The 17,323-nt window shown below is 40.0% G+C and overlaps 1 protein-coding gene across 1 annotated transcript in view; it reads right to left on the bottom strand.

Annotated features, from left to right (window-relative positions):
* Positions 1–17,114, bottom strand: part of XKR6 (XK related 6) — a 306,339-nt gene extending 289,225 nt beyond the window's left edge. The window contains exon 1 of the mRNA XM_057310186.1: positions 15,829–17,114. Within this exon, the coding sequence (XP_057166169.1) occupies positions 15,829–16,592 (764 nt within the window). The 5' untranslated portion in view covers positions 16,593–17,114. The remainder of the gene's footprint in view (positions 1–15,828) is intronic.
* Between the last annotated feature and the right edge of the window lie 209 nt (positions 17,115–17,323).

The raw sequence follows: 17,323 nt of genomic DNA, 5'->3' as shown, positions 1-17,323 counted from the left end.
GAGCAGATTCTGGCTTTGCAGAAGAAACAAGGTACTTCATCTAGACTCCTCATACAGTCTCAACAGGTGGTGATATTATGTAGAGGAATTTTATTAAATAGACTCTAAATAACACACACATTTATTATTTTAATGTTTTAGTAACCTAATTTTTAAAAGCAGAATACCAGAGGGGCTTCTAGGTGCCTCAGCCGTTTAAGAGGCCGACTCTAGATTTTGCCTCAGGTCATGATCTCAGGGTCCTGGGATCCCTGCGTCAGGCTCTGTACTTAGCGTGGAGTTTGGGATTGTGTCTCCCTCTCCTTCTGCACCTCCCCCTTTTCACACTCTCTAAAATAAATAAATAAATCTTTTTAAAAAAGAAAGAAGGGGAGCCTGGGTGGCACAGCAGTTAAGCATCTGCCTTCGGCTCAGGGCTGGTCCCGGCGTTCTGGGATCGAGCCCCACATCAGGCTCCTCCGCTATGAGCCTGCTTCTTCCTCTCCCACTCCCCCTGCTTGTGTTCCGTCTCTCGTTGGCTGTCTCTATCTCTGTCAAATAAATAAATAAAATCTTTAAAAAAAAAAAAAAAAGAAAGAATACCAGAAAATGTAACCTAAATAATATTTGGAATTAATACAATAAGTATCTTAAAACGGTTGACTATTAAACCTTCAATACTAGAGTAATAGGTTCTATCTTTAAAATACTTTGTGGATTTCAATAAGAACTTATGAAACATACTGACATGCTTCAATGAAAACATATTTAGATGCTTCAACATCATATTCAGATGCTTCAACAACTTTGTAAGGAATTTTTAGATAATTTTAATCCATCCCAGTGGTTATTAACAAACAGAATCTGGAATTTTAGCAATATAAACGCTTAGCATAAAACTGCAAATTTAAGTATGAATTTTACACATATATTTAGAGGTCTCTACAATTAACAGATGAAAAACAAGTGACTTTCAGGGGTACTTATAGGGGAACAGCACCCAACAAGGTCCCCAAATTGGCAGGACATGGCTTTGTTCAAGTTTTATCAGCTGTGCTCACGTACCAAGATCCCAAACTGTCCTAAATCAGATGAACTACTTTTTAAAATTTGAAATACTGACGAGGGTTAGATATAGGGCCACAACATTTTTTATTTAGTTTATGAGGGCCACTTTTGCCTCAATTAAATTTCACCTGAAAAAACATTATTTAAAACTCTAGTTATATTATTTCATTATATCTCAATTTAGTTTATCTATTATGGATCACACTTAAAATGTCTGAACTTAGTTATTTTTAAAGGTTAATTTAAATAGTTACTTATTTTACCTGACCAATTAAAGTAGGGGTTGGCCTGTTTTTATATGACCCTCAGGCTAAGGATAGTTTTTACATTTTTAAAGGGTGCAATGAGTCAGAGGCCTGACTTGGCTCACAAATCCTAAAATATTGAATTAAAACATAAATCAAAGTTCTAAAAAGAAACTGTCTCTTCTATAGTTTAATCAATAGCAATTTACATCTCTCTCTCTCACACACACACACACACACAATTAATCAGAAGGATACCTGGTCTAACCATAAAGTTCTTTCTTTCTGCATCTGTCCATCCAAATGTAAGCTTCCTTTTCTGGGGTACAAAGCTGTTGCCTGGGCAGGACTACATTTCCCAGCCTCCCCTGATCTGGTTACAGTCTCAGGGCTAGTTCTTCACAACGGACTGTCAGTACAAGTGATGTGTGTCACTTCAAGGCAGGACTTTTAGGAAGGAATTATGCTTTCTCCATATTCTCTTTCCTTTCACTGGCTGAATGCTGAGACGGTTGAGTCCCTAAAGGCTGTCAAAGCCACTATCAGTCAGGACCACCCAAAGGAAACAATACATCTCTAATGTGTTAAGCCACAGAAATTTTTGTTACTACAGTTAAACTGAGGAAACAAGCTGTAACAGTCACTAACATAAATGTTGTATATTTGCTGTCTTCCACATTTAACTAACTTCTACTTAATTTGGAAATGCTCCCAATCATCCTTTAAAAAAAAAAAAAAAACTCTATGAAAACAGAATGTTTATATTGCTGAAAGCCGTCTGTTTATTCTAGCCATCAGTCTTTTCCTTGACAACTGGCTACTGTTGCTCCTTTTTCTGTTTACTGTATGCTCAGATGAATTTTAATTTAAAAGCTCACTATAACCACATCTCAAATGAACCAAAATTTAAAATCATTCCTGCTCCACATGTGTAGCTCAAATGATGCGGCATTGAGACATTACCACATTCCATCCAATGACTACATTACAGAAGCAGAAATTTTAAAATGCGTTAAAATAGCCCCTCTTTACTTCTCTATTGTATGTAAGGGCCAACGAAGCACGAGAAGAGTAGTAAATTTCACTTAACCTTGAAACACTGGTATCTCCAAAACTAGGAATTTCCAAAACAGTAGAACCTTGGTATTTTCAAGAGCTACATCTTGACACCGTCGCAGACTCAGAAATACGTCAGTTATGGCAAAATGTATGCTTCTGTAACATGGATTCCGTCACACCTGACTGGCAAAATGGGAATGACAACAGCGTAATGGGAAAGTAGTGTTGGCTCATGAGTGATTCCTCCCAGCGAGGGAAGGTTTTGAAGCTATCAAGGGCAAGATATTTCACAAATAATGGGAAAAACGTGGAAGGAAAAACAGAATGAAGACTCCAAGAAAACTGGTGAGAATCTTACCAAGTCTTACGTTCCTTTGGTACAAATAGTGGTGGTTGCTTTAGCGGCTTCAGTACCCACCATGCTTACCACTACCTTGTGATGTGGTGGACACACGAGAAGGTTACACCTTACATCAGAGCTTTAATTATGGTAAAACTGGCCTCCAATAGAAGCCAGAAGCTACAAGAATCTACTATCAAAGAAAAATATGTCCCAAGGCTGAGAATCATCTTGGTGTGGAGTACAAATGTCACCCATACTACTGTACTGGTGTTTTTATCTGGATTGTCATTGTTTTTGTTAGTGCTCTGGTTACAGACTTCCATAGTTTTAAGTAGTCTAGCCTTAATCCTATTTTTTTCCACAGTTGTTAGTTTTAGTGCATGAATTTTTGCAGAATAAGAGGTTTTTCAGAAACGTATATATCACATTAGGTATGAGTGTATCCCACTAACCAAGATAGTGAACTGCACATTCCATGCAAACAGGCAAAATGACACAATCCAACTTCACGGAGCCCCCATTCAAAATCCTTTAACATGTCTGACAAACACCATCTCATTTAATCCTAGACTGCTACATCTAAAATACTACCTAAAAATCCTGTGGGCCCTATCAAACAGTGAAAACCATAAATATAGTCCACAAATGCTACAAACATATTCCAACTCTAGTCTTCCAAATTTACAATGTAATCGCTTTTACTTCAGCTTCATTTTGATAATTTTGTTTAATCTGCAGAGTAATAAATCCTTCAGGTAGCTTCTCTTTTCTTCCAATCCAAAGGTACACCATCACCTACTAGATCTAAGCAAAACCATTTAAAATTGCTTAAATTTTGAAAATATAATTTTCTTTTTAGAAGGCATAATGATTCCCTTCAGAGTCAGCTTTGATGAAAACTGCCTAATGGCAGCATCCTACATAGACAAGGCTCTTTAGAACTACTATTTAGTTGAATACTCCAAGCCGCATTCCTTATAACCAAACAAAATGACAGACTTGGGAGTTTTGCTCATTTTGATCCCGGATCGAATCCGGTCTACACCGTACTTGCCCATATACTCTGTGTCCCATTTCTGCCAGCCATTGCCTCCCCTAGGACTTCTGACCCCAAGCTTCCCAGTTACAAGGAGCCTGAGTTTTCTCACCACTGCCACAGTGCATTCCCAGATGGAGCCCAAAGGGATGTTATTTGGGTATGTGCAAATTTTAGGGGTCCTTGCTGATCCACTGTACTGATATCCTACCAACATGGAGTAACAGAGGAAAACACTGGATGACCCCTTCCCATCCCTTCCTCTAGTTATCCACCCTCTGCCCACAAATCTATCAAGCAAAATGTAGTTAAGTCATTTTTCTTCTCTGCTTCCTTTATTCCTGTCTCTAATGACACTCCTTTAATACCTTTTAGGTCACTTCCCCCCTTTCATTCACCAGTTTCTTTTTAGGAATCCTATCTCTGGCACGGATTTCAACAAATAGAACATTTCTGAAAATTCAAGACATGAAATTCACTCTGAATTGACTATCAATCTCCACCACTCTAACCTGTCACTTCTGGAACATCAGCAATGGTAATTCACACTAATAACGATCCTGAAATACTTCAAACTTCAAAGAAGCTTCTGAATCAACAGAATATTCAATTATATGTCATACAGTTTTAAAGTTAAATGTATTTACAATATTCTAAATCTTTAGTATATGGCAATCCATATGCCATAATATGTGGCAAATCTAGCTACTATCTGATTAATACACACTTTTACCAACCCATTCCAACTAAGAGTAAAGTCCAATCAGAGATTGTTTAAATACTGGTATGATCCATTAAAATCATCATCACAGCTTCCACCTCTCTAGACCTAGTATGCCCAGTGCTTAAGTTTATAACAAACTCCCCAAGCGATTCTAAAAGAAACTTCTTCCCCTTGCAAACTACCACTGCAAATACTGGTAAAAGGCAGCCTATACAACTGTGGTTCTCATCTCTGTGCACTGCTGGAGGAACTTTGTGAACACACAGGCTTTTAAAATATAGAGATTCCAAGGCCCTGCCACCCTACTGCATCATAATCTGTAATGGTGGTACTCAAATATCCAACTCCCAGGTGATTCCATGCACAGCCAAAGTTTGGAAACAACTGCTTTATAACCTTAGGGATCTTAAGAGCTGCTGCTCTCAGTGACCAACAGGTCACCAAAGAACCAACATATGGGTGCAGTATTAAACTGGGACCTGCAAGGATAAAGAGGGGCCAAAAGGGTGTGGCCAACCCTGCACAGTCCTTTCTGTGATGTGGAAATCACAGGGATGGAAAGTGCATCTACCCTGAGAAAGATATTACGGTAAAGTACAGAAAATAATTTCCTAAGGATATAGACCTAACAGTACTACTCAGCTGCTCGAATCACATTAGCAGTTACAATCAACTAACTGCCTACCCCACTCTCTGCAGAGCTTAATACGTTAGACTAGAAATCACAAGTCTCAGAAGACCTTAGCTTTACATCTAGAGGCCCCAATGGTTCAAGAATATGATTTCTCCACTTTCAATAAGCCAAACAGCAAAGTCCCAAAGTAAAGCAAAGTAATTAGCGAGAAGAGACTTCTGATCATTACAAGAGAAGTCTGATGAAGACAACTGCACATATTTTTGCCATCAGTGAGATCTGCCTTCAAAACCTTTCTCCAGTTAGTTACCAGTAATATCAGATTACTTAACCTCTCTAAACCCATTTACTGATCTGTAAAAAGGGCTCAAAAACTCATTAAAATTTAAATGAGACAGTATTTGTAAAAACAGAATTTTCAATCGTTTCCTTTCCTCCTTAGTAATCTTTATAACCCTCATCCACCTTCCTTTAATTTTAGTCATACAAATAGTTTATACATATCTGTTAGTCCTTACCTCAATTGATTGCTATTACATATGAGAAACACGAGACATACTTGAATTTTGTTCCTCCAAAACTAGCATGATGCTTAAACTCCATCTACTGACAACCCATCGAAAACCCATCAGGGCCTAGATTCATACTAACTTCTTCAGGACAGACTTTTGGTATTTTTTACTCTCAGGTAAAAAATTTTTACTCCACTAGAGTAATGGCTCTCAAACTTTAAAGAAGGTAAGAGGGTTGCCTGGGTGCCTAGGTGGATTAAGTGTCTAACTTCAGCTCAGGTCATGATCTCGGAGTCCTGGGATGAAGCCCCATGACATCAAGCTCCCTGCTCAGCGGAGAGTCTGCTTGTGTTTTTGGATGCAGCTCTCTCTCAAATAAATAAATAAAATATTTTAAAAAATAAACAAATAAAGACAGTTAAGAATTCCTAGGGAGCTTGTTTAAAATACAAATCCCACCTCGCACCAACAATTTCATAATTGATAACAGGCAAGGATTCTCAATGGCTAATGCCAGTAGGTAAAAGGTTGCTAGGAAACAAAACACTGACACGTTGCCAAACTATGACCTCACAGATTACTGATTGCAAAGGGGAAAATGTACCTTTATACAGAAAAATCTGGCAGTCAGGATCTTAATTAGGAGATAAAATTTAGCACCACTTATAGTGCAACAAACCAGGTACCATGTGCCTACTGATACAATGCAAATAAGAAGTAGGAAGCAGTATTTTGGGCACAAATACGTAGCCTGAATAAAACCAAGCACCTAGATACACCTTCAAGTTTACCCAGAAAACACGTAAGTCAGACAACACTTGGAAAAACAATTAAGCAATCCAAAATACAGAACATAAGAAAACTGGCCTAGACTTTGCAAAGTCAATGTCATGAGGGAAAAAAACAAAATTAAAAGAATTGTTCTAGAGTTACAGAAACAAAAGTAATGTGTGAATTTTTACTAAATCCCTGTTCGGAGAGGAGAAAACCTATAAAAGAAATTGTTGGGGACAAATGGGCAAATGTGAATATGAAGCAGCTACTACATGATTCTATAAAATTATGGAATAATTATTGAATTATTGTTAATTTTCTTAGATGGGATAATGGTATTACAGCTATGTAGAAATATTCTATTATTTAGTATTTGAAGTATAGAATGGTGAAACCTCATATGTTACAACACAAACACACGCTGACAGATATCTATGTTAATTACTGAAACCAGGTAGATGGTAACAGGTGTTCAATATACTATCCTTTCTACTTCTCTGTATGCTTAAAAGTTTCCCTAATGAGGGGCGCCTGGGTGGCACAGTGGTTAAGCGTCTGCCTTTGGCTCAGGGCGTGATCCCGGCGTTATAGGATTGAGCCCCACTTCCGCTATGAGCCTGCTTCTTCCTCCTCCACTCCCCCTGCTTGTGTTCCCTCTCTCACTGGCTGTCTCTATCTCTGTCGAATAAATAAATAAAATCTTTAAAAAAAAAAAAAAGTTTCCCTAATGAAAACAAGAAAAAATACACATTCCCTGGCCCAACTCCCTAAGACTTTAATTCCTTAAGCATGTAGTGTAGTAAGCCCACAAATCTGCATTTCGACTAGCCCTGGGCCTATCCTACAATACAAGATGTTCTCTGACCACTCTAAGAAACACAGTTAAAGAAGAAAGTAGAGTGTGTCTGCTGTCTGGAAGGGCTTGGGTTCTTAATTCCCCGCCAGCTCTATTTTATTGGCAGGCTTCCCAAGCCATGGATTTGGTATCTTCCTCACCTTTGCCATCTTTCTTCATGTGTCCAGTGTATTTCAGATGGACTGAAAAGGGGCATAATGGTTAAAAGAGAAAGTTTCTATTTCATGTACATATGATTCCTTGAGAGCATCTCCCCAAGGTAAACAATAATAATCAACTCTACTTTCCTTCCAAGAGTGCTATAAAGAAAACTTGCTTACCTTTCTGTGAACTGAATATTCAAATTTCTTCCTAGAAATGGGTAATGAGCATATAGTCCATGCTCTATAAATTGAAAACCAAAATAAAACAGAAATAGCGTCCTCACAATTAAAAAAAAAAAAAGACCAAAATATCTCAAAAGCTTTGATCACAACAAACTAAAAAGCTTTTGTACAAATAGGACTACATCAAACTAAAAAAGGCTTTTACATAGCAATGGAAACCACAAACAAAATGAAAAAACAGTGGGAGAAGACAGTCACAAATGATATATCCAATAAGGTGTTAACATCTAAAATATATAAAGAACTCTTACAACTCGACAGCAAAAAAGATAAAAACTCCAATTAAAAAATGGACAGAGGACCCGAATAGACATTTTTTCCAAATACACACACATAGTCAACAGACACACAAAAAGATGATCAATTTCACTAATCATCAGGGAAATGCAAATTAACCACAATGAGATATCACCTCACTCCTGTTAGAATGGTTATTATCAAATAGAGAAGAAAAAAACAAGTGTTGGTGAGGATGTGGAGACAAGGGAACCCTCAAGCACTGTTGGTAGGAATGTAAATTGGTGCAACTACTGTGGAAAACAGTATGCAGGTTCCTTAAAAAATTAAAAACAGAATTACCATACTATCCAGCAATTCCAGTTCTAGGTATGCATCCAAAGAAAACAAAAACACTATGAAACAAAAACACCTTCAAAAGACATACGCATCCCTATGTTCATTAAAGGATTATTTACAATAGCCAAGATATGGAAGCAACCTAAGTATCCATCAATAGATGAATGGATAGACAAGATGTAGTGTATTATGCAACCATAAAAAATGAAATCTTGCCATTTGCGACAACATGGATGGACCTATAAGGCATTATGCTAAGAAGTCAGTCAATTATTTCACTTATATATGTGGAATCTAAAAAACAAAAGAGAAAAAGGCTCAGATACAGAGAACAGAGATGGACAATGTAGGTGAAGAGGATTAAGTGCAATCTTCCGGTTATAAAAACATGTGACAGAGAAATGTAATGTACAGCAGAAATATCAAATTACTCTGTTGTATACCTGAAACTAGTGAAACACTGTATGTCAATTATTCTTTGATAAAAGTTATTTTAAAAACTGGTATTTCAAAATGAAAGTGATATACAGGAAACTTTGTTAGCAATATGCAAAATACCTTAGGATATAGTGGTTTGTTTTAAGATGTGTTAAAATAATGTAATATACCAAGATCTACCCACATTAGACATACAGAAAAATCTAAAGTTAAATCTTATGTAGAAATGTATCAGTGTCATCGTAACAATATTCAGTGAGTCCTCCAAGCAAAACCCAGAAATACATCTGGAACCAATAAGTACCTATACCTTAATCTAAGAAAAACAAAACCAAAATTCACTTGGAATTATTTCCTAAAACAGCTCCCAACTGACATGGAAGCTATCATTAAAAAAAAAAAAAAAAATTTACAAACACTAACTTTTCAAAGTTAGAGAATACATATCAAATAAGAGGTTCTTCCCCAATAAAAAAATTAATCTTAGTAAACAATTCAGAAAACCTCCAAAATATGTAACTTAGATATATGCATTGCTTTAGCTTAATCTAACAGTAAAAAATTTAAAACAGAAGATTACCAAAAATGAGCACTTTAAAAGACTAATTTTAGCTGAAATTGTAAATTCACAAAATTAGCTAATAAACCAGCATTAACATATTCCTCAGAAAGTCTAAACTTCGATAAATTTTAACATTAACTGAAGATATAAAATGCCTCTACAGGTAGCAAAGTTATTGAAAATAATGAGAATGTGTTTCGTACACCAAAGTAACACATAGTAAAATTTCAAAGCAGTTCCTGGGAAACCTATACATTTTTAAATTTTTATTTATTCCAACTACAGCATGAAATTTTTCCTTTAAAACTTCAGAGTGCTAATATCTCTGGTATAATAAACTTTTTAAAATAGAAGAGACCTTAAAGATCACTACCTTCAACTCCTCATTTGATAAATATGAGAAAATGAAGGTCAGAGACTTTTTTAACTTGCAGAATGATGAACCATGATTTCTTAACTCCAGTGTTCCCTTTATACCATGCTACGTATGTCTTGACCTTAAAAAAAAAAAAAATCTCCAACAGCAATAAATAGTGGATTGTCTTTAATCAAATACCAAAAGTCACTGAACTTTTAAAATGAGGCTATATGCTCAGGACATTTTTTTAGATTTTAACTTTCCGAGACAAATAAGAAATCCAGAATTCTAACTAGAAGAAAATGAGTAAATACAACATCATGGGGAATAAATTGTTAGCCATAAACTTGTTTGCAGAGAGAACACTGTAAAAGCAACCAGCTCAGGGTGAAAATGGCAACATGTAAGGCACAGTTTATTGTGCATTCCACAGAATCTTTGCAATAGTCCAGAATTTATCAGTTATATAAGCCTAACTTTGGATAAAGTTTGCAAAATCAAAGTAAATAATGTTAAAAGACAGAAGTGAACTACTTGTGACTTCTGACACAAGACTTCTGCCTATTAGATTTCCAGAATGCTAGACTTCTGTCCTACAGAGTCTGATGCTTTTTGTTTCTGGATCATTCTGGAAATCCTATCCTTCATCACTAGTTGCAATGTTACTCAAAGTATGCCATTTTTTTCACCACCTTCCCTTGGAAATTCACAATAAATGTCAAGTTTTACTGTTTCTAATCTCTCAAAAATGAGAAATACTCTTCAGAGATGGCTCTCTTCATAGCCAACTCTCCTTCAGGAAGTGGTTCTTTATCTATAAATACATAACTCCCCCTCATCATGTATTTCTATGATTTTTCAGGTGGTGGGAAGGGGAAAGGATAACTAGATAAGACAACCTTATGCTGTTATATGTCCTTTTTTTTTTCTTGGATGGTATCAAAGGGTCTTGCCCACTGCAAAATTAAAAAATTATTATCCTACATTTTCCTTTAGGTTTAATATCTTCTGTTTACATCTTTAATTCTTTTAGAATTTTTGTTATATAAGGTAGAGATCAATTCTTCCCCCATTTGGGTAGTTGTTTGCCCCAATATAATTTGTTAAATAACCTCTTTTCCATTCATGGATTAGAAATGCTTCATTATCTATCTGCTTAATTCCCACAAACCTGCCTATTCACTTCACTCTTTATTCTGCTTCTCTACCTATGTGCCTAATTCCTCTGCCAGCCACACATTGTTCTAATTATTGACACTTTATAGCACACCCATTTTCTGATTTTTCTGATAAGTCTCAACATTTTTCCACAGGATTTTTTGATTACACAAATACATTTACTTTTCTCAGATCAATTTTTCTTAAGTTTACCGTCAAAAAAACCCCCACTGGGTTTCTTTTGAACCAGAAATCCATTAAATGTATAGATAAAATGAAAAAAATTATTTTAAAAATACTGAGATGCCATCTAGTAATAAGCAGATATATAAAGCTACCAACACACACACACGCATACAAATACATGTATACAATCTTCATTTGACTGTGACTGGTACTCTGGCTCCATACAAATAAAATTTCCTAGTTTGTAAGGTAACATTTCCATTCCTACATCACAAAATCTTAGAGCTAGAGAAACATTATGGATCACTTAGTCCAACACCTCTTGTTAAGTCCAGTTATGTGTACCTCAAGCCTACTTGCGAATCATTTCAAAATTAAAATTAATATACCTTTTACATGCAACATAATCATAAAAGTACTACCTGGATCACACACAAGGCAAAGAAGTGGGCTACATTTACTGAAGACTGCTTTCAATTTAGGAATCCTTTAGAATAAGATCCATACTCAGCTCAAAGAAAAAAAAAAAAAAACAGAGTACCATTAAGTACATACACTTGCAACAGCTCCAAGTACTTTTTCACTCACTTCCCAAGATAAATCTTTTTTGTTACAGTGTGTCCAGAAACCAAACTTCATAGTACCACATCATTCCATTCCCAATTGTTCCACCATATTTATTAAGAACACAAATCCAACCACAATCTTCAAATGGAATAAGCTGAAACAATTCTAAAAGTGTTTCTCAGGCCTGGCTGCCCATGTAATCACCTGTGGAGCTTCCAAAAATAAGCTTGTGTGGGTCCCACCCTGGGACCTTCAGTATGTTCTTCTTCTTTTTTTAGAGCTATAGTAGGTTGTATTCTCAACCAGAGTTAAGAACCAGTATTCCAAAAGATTCAACAAGAACAAAGGCCCTTAATATGTCTAGTATCCCTGTATCTTGCGGGGTCGGGGGTGAAGGAGTAATGAAAAAGCATTTTCACCAGCCTAGCAACATTTGATGCTGATTCAGAGAGCTCTATGCCTACATTATGCCAGTCTTAAAAGAGAAAAAGTTGGGGGGGGGGCATGGGTGGCACAGTCACTTAACCATCCAACTCTTTATTTTGGCTCAAGTCATGATATCAGCATTGTGAGATGGGGCCCTGTGTAGGGCGCCACACTCAGTAACGAGTTTAGTAAAGTTTCTCTCTCCGTGCCCCTCCCCATGCTCCCTCACTACCCACCCCCTCGCTCTCAAATAATAAATCTTGAAGAAAATAAAAATTTGGGGAAAACAAAGTTTTTGACGGTTCACAGATTTGATTGAGTCATTATATGTGAAACGCCTTTTTCTTTTTTCTCCCTTGAAGGGAGAAAACCCTCCACCCCACACCATCTCCCAAAAGAAAGGACAGCTGATATTCACTTTAAAAAGAGCTAATACTATTAAGATTTTACATAAATTCCTCTTTTACTTTGTGAAATAGAAGGGTGTAAACACATCCTGAAAATAAACAGAGAGATTAATGATCTGGCTGCAGTATCATGACATGAGATGAAATTTCGGTCAGAGAACTGTTGCTTCACGACTGCAGAGAACTGCCAACACATTCACCACCCTCACCACCAAAAGTAGGGTGGTGGTAGCACAAAAGCAAAGGCCAATACACCGAAGGAAAAAACTTACATACAACAATGCAAATATGCAAACTAAATCAAACTGTTTCTAAGGTCTAACCCTCCAAGAAAATGATCACACTTTCTAATAACAACACTTTCACTAAACTGAAGCCTGGTGTGACTCATATTCCTGTTATGAGTGACTCATATACCTTCTATCCCTGGGAAAAGCACCTGAAAAATAGAGCACATAAAGCTACACTGTAAGCTACATGCTAAGTAATCAGTGAGGGTAGAGCATGCATTAAATAGACCTTAATCACACACTAACACTCTGCAAAAGGAGGTTCACGAAACCAAATCATCCTACAGACAACTATTCTTCCATGCTCCAATTCTGGCCTAGCCAAAAATATTTTCTTATATTCTTTAAACTCATTTGGTGATACAACTATCAAATATGCTCCATCTCGACAGGCAAGGCATCACCCAGAAGTTCACCACCTTACTATCAAGGAAAACTAAATTCTCTTAAATAAGCACTGGGATTTGTCCTGGCAAGAGTCAGATAACTTTACGCTTAAAAAAAAAGGCATGTGAAGAGACAGTATTTATGGTTTAGTGGAATCAGTTTTAACATAATACAACTTTCCCAACATTTTTTTCTTAGAAATGTGGCCCAAATCAGTGATATAATTCGTAGGCCTTAACCTTTCTGTCATATGACCACATGAAATAGCAAAATTTTAGTAGCAAACATAATTAAGGGAACAACTGTAACCCCCAAAAATCTGCAGATGAAACTCAGATGATGTACGGTTATACACACTGATAAATAACTGTTTACCAAGAAATTAAAACCAAAACAAAGATAAAAACCATTCTCTAAAGCATTTCGTATGAATGATCTGCAATACAGGCCACATGCCTAGCAGGTAGTTAAGAACAGACCCTACTCCTCAAGTATTTCAAGCAAAACCAGGTTTCCGAAAAAAATGGAAATAAATAAAATCCTTCTTCAGCAAATATTTCTTCTGAAGTATAGCTATGTTGGAATAACAACTGAATTCACATACCTTTGAATACTTTATACTTTCAAAACTTCATGAAATATTTAGACATAGATGCTAATCTTGAAATAAAAAATTAAACATAGTAAAATCACAGGCATCTTTTTAAAATGTATTCATATGCCACTACCAATCTTGAAAGTTCAATAAAGATCCAGGAAAGAAATACACTACCCTATTTCAAACAACTATAAAACCTAAATTTACACTTAAAATGTACTTTTCAGTTTGTTCCAAAATCTGGACTTCTTACTTTGCCCAAATACAATTAAGATTGAAGTCAGTGGAGGGAAATTGTTCTGCCTAAAAAATTCGTTAAACTGAACTCTATTTCATTATGTCCAAAAAGCTTAACTGCTAATAAATATCTAGGATGGATTACATTAAAAATAAATCTCTCAGGAACTTTAACTGACACCAAGATTCTGACTGCCTACACTTAGGAGTCAAAGACAGGGAGAGACAGGGGACTTTGGCTTCTTTAGAAGAAACCTAGTTACTAAATACATGCTGTTAAATTTTACTAGCATTTCAAAACCCTTCTCCTCCCCATTCTTCTTTTCCCTCTGCCCCTTCATTCTTTTGCATCTTACCAACCTACAAGAAATCAAAAAAAGTATCCCCAGTATCAAACACACTACATTTGATTCAATATGGATTTGGGTGTTCAGAGATGTTTTTAGATTTAGATTTCAAGTTCAAAACATGTTTCAAAATTTTACTTGACCCCAAGCTACACTCAAAATTGCCAAAAGTTAATCATTTTTCCCCTATTTTATCCCCCTTCCCCCTTCCCCCTTCTTATAAAGTTACCAGCAGAAAACCAATTATTTGCAGACAAATACAGCTAGGGAAAAAGAAAAAAGTCTGCTTGGTTCAATCTAGGAAGACCAATAAACAAGCCTGGGAGCACCAGGAAAATCAAGAACCCCATCCTGAATTTGCATATAAATTCTATAGGACAAAGTTCTTGCATTCATTCTCATGATTTGATGTAACTCAATCCCATGCTTTCTGAAACGTTTATATTTAAAACTCTGAAGAGAGATCTGGACAAACAATTCAAAAGACAATTTTCACCTCAGTTAACCTAAGTACATTCCGGCTAACTGAAATACAGAGTACCTAACATCCCCTACGAAGTTGGGCAGTCTAGGCAAAATGTCTTCTCACAGAAGCAATGTACCCGAAGAGCTCTGTGTAATTTATCTTCAGTTAAGATTGTTTCTCTTGCAAATGTTTACCTACAAACTCAGTTTCCAGAATACACTCAAGCTGATTTAAGTTGGAGGGCACTGATTTATCAAGATTTTAACGGGATCATTTCCTTAGTTGAGCCAGTTAAGGTTAGTAGCCAAAAGAACATCTGCAAGTGGTTTTTGAGGACTTACCAGGCACAGGGGAAATTTACAAAAGAGAAAAGGGCCGCAGGGCCACGCTTGGGGCTTGTGTAAACATAAATCACCTACGCACTGTGGCCTGGCTATAGAAAACAATGTTCCTCCAAATAGGTATCCAGGTGGCTAATTGACTTTCTGGAGGTGAGAGTTAAAAACAAACGCTTACACCTACCATATACTACACAATTTTACCTGTCACCAAGAAAAGGGCACGTCTAATACAGGGGGGAAAAAGTCGTTTTTCCTTCAAGGAGGGGAGAGGTTTGGAATCATTTGCAGGGGATGGGATTGCAGGAAGGGGGGAGGGAGCGTGGAATAAAGGAGTGCTAAAAGGAGAGGCAGGGCCCCACACAGGCCACTGCGGAGAGAAGACGGGGGAAGAGGGAAGATGTCTCACCGGGGGACGAAACCGAGTGCAAAACCGGCTGGAAGAAGGAAGGTTCCCCCCAGGAGACGAGCTGGGGTGCAGATAAAAAGCGCTAACGGCTGGTTACCTTGGGATACAGGGGAAAGGGACATCGGGAATACAAAGGTCTACAGAGATGTGAGGGAAGGAAAGGATGAGGCAGGGTATCGGGAAGTGCGAACCCGGGAAGCAGACAGACAAACAGCGGGACTGGGGCCTCCCAGGGCCAAAAGGCGTGGCCAGGAATCCAGATCAAACGATGGTCTTTTTGAGACGACAGGGGAAGTGCGCGGCAAACCCCTCCTTCAAGACCTCCGGCCGGACCCGTCCGAGGGGCCCAACTGCGAGGCACCTCGAGGGTGGAACGCGCTCGGAGGGCTCTGGCCTCGCCCGCGGGGCCCTCCGCAGGGCCGACTGCCCAGGCCCCCACCCCCACCCCCGCAGTGCTCTTACCTCCACACCTGCCCCATCTGCAGCAGGTGGATGACCGACTGCCAGATCCACACGGAGAGGCGGCACAGGCGCTGCGCCCCCGGAGTGGCCGAGACCCCCACGCCCGGGCCGCCGCGGGCCGCGCCGTGGCCGTAGCCGGCCCCCATCATGGGGGGGCCCCGGCTGCTGAGCCCCTCCACGGCGCCCAGCCCGCCGCCCGTGTAGTCCTGCACGAACCAGCGGAAGCTCAGGCTCTGCACCAGCAGCGACGGCACCAGCACGAAGAAGAGAGTCAGCCCGAAGAAGCCGTAGTCCCCCTTGCGGTAGTAGTCGAGGGCCAGCCACAGGTCGGTGCCCACGTCCCCGAAGAAGACCAGCAGCGCCAGCACGATCCACAGGCAGTCGAGCCACGGCCGCTCCACCTGCGGCGGCGGTGGTTGCGGCCGAGTGGCAGGCGTCGGGGGGGGGTGGTCTGCGCCGGCGGCAGCGGGCGGCTGCAGCGGCTGGTCCCCCCCGTCGGCGGCGGCGGCGCTGCGGCGCGGCTTCCTGCCCAGGAGGGAGCGCAGGCAGGCAGAGCGGCAGCCCCAGTAGCACGAGGAGGTGTTGCAGCAGTGGCAGATGTGCAGCGAGCTGCTTTCGCCGGGCTCGCTGCCGTCGCCGCCGCCGCCGCAGCCGCCTCCCCCGGGCTCCCCGTCCTCCTCGCCGCCGCTGCCCACCGCCTCGTCCAGGTTGTGCAGCTGGGCGAAGCCCACCCCCACGCCACCGCCATCGGATTTCGCCGCCATCTTGACTCTCTTCCCAGCTCCGGAGGTTGGGGGGGAGGGACGGGTGGGGGGGGGAAGAAGGCAGGGAACGGGGAGGGGGGAAACGAATGGAGAGGAAGGGGGGCGGGGAGGAAGCGGGGGAGCAAACGAACGAGGGGGGAGTGGGCCAGGGAACCCCCTCCGCTTCCGGGTAGTTGGCGTCACTTCCGGGCGAGCCCCCCAATCGCACGGCGCCCGCAGCTCCCCAGCCCTACCCTCCCGGCCAAGATGGCCGCCCTCCTGTGCCTCAGCTGCTGGGCGGGGGACCGGGGGGTTCTCCCCGCCAGGGCTCCCCTTCCCCTCTTCCGTTGACCCCGAAACCCATCAGGTTGACCCCTCGGCGTTTCTGAATCCCGCTGGGCCGAGTGATGCGGTCCAAAGTGATCCCTGGAGGGGGCAGTGCCAGACGTTTTGGGGTCCCCTTCCTCAGCGTCGCAGCTCACAGCTTTCCTCCTGGAGAAACGCCCCCTAAACACCCTCCCGGCTGCTGGTGGAGGGGCGGGACCTCTGAGGGAAGGGGCGGAGCTAGTGCAAAGCAGGTGATTACGTGTCACTTCCGGGAGATAGGATGACCTCATTGAGTTGTTAGGCTCCCCCCCATCAAAATGGCTGTGTCTCACCTCTTTGGTTGTTTTGGGTTTTTTTTTCCTCTCAAAATTCTGTCTTACTTTTTTCTTATTTGGGGGTCTTGAGAAATTACATAAGTCAGTTTA

The sequence above is a fragment of the Ursus arctos genome, unplaced genomic scaffold, assembly GCF_023065955.2.
Source record: "Ursus arctos isolate Adak ecotype North America unplaced genomic scaffold, UrsArc2.0 scaffold_11, whole genome shotgun sequence".
Classification (NCBI taxonomy): domain Eukaryota; kingdom Metazoa; phylum Chordata; class Mammalia; order Carnivora; family Ursidae; genus Ursus; species Ursus arctos.
The sequence above is the reverse complement of the archived record's forward strand: the minus strand, read 5'-3'. Positions and strand labels throughout refer to the sequence as shown.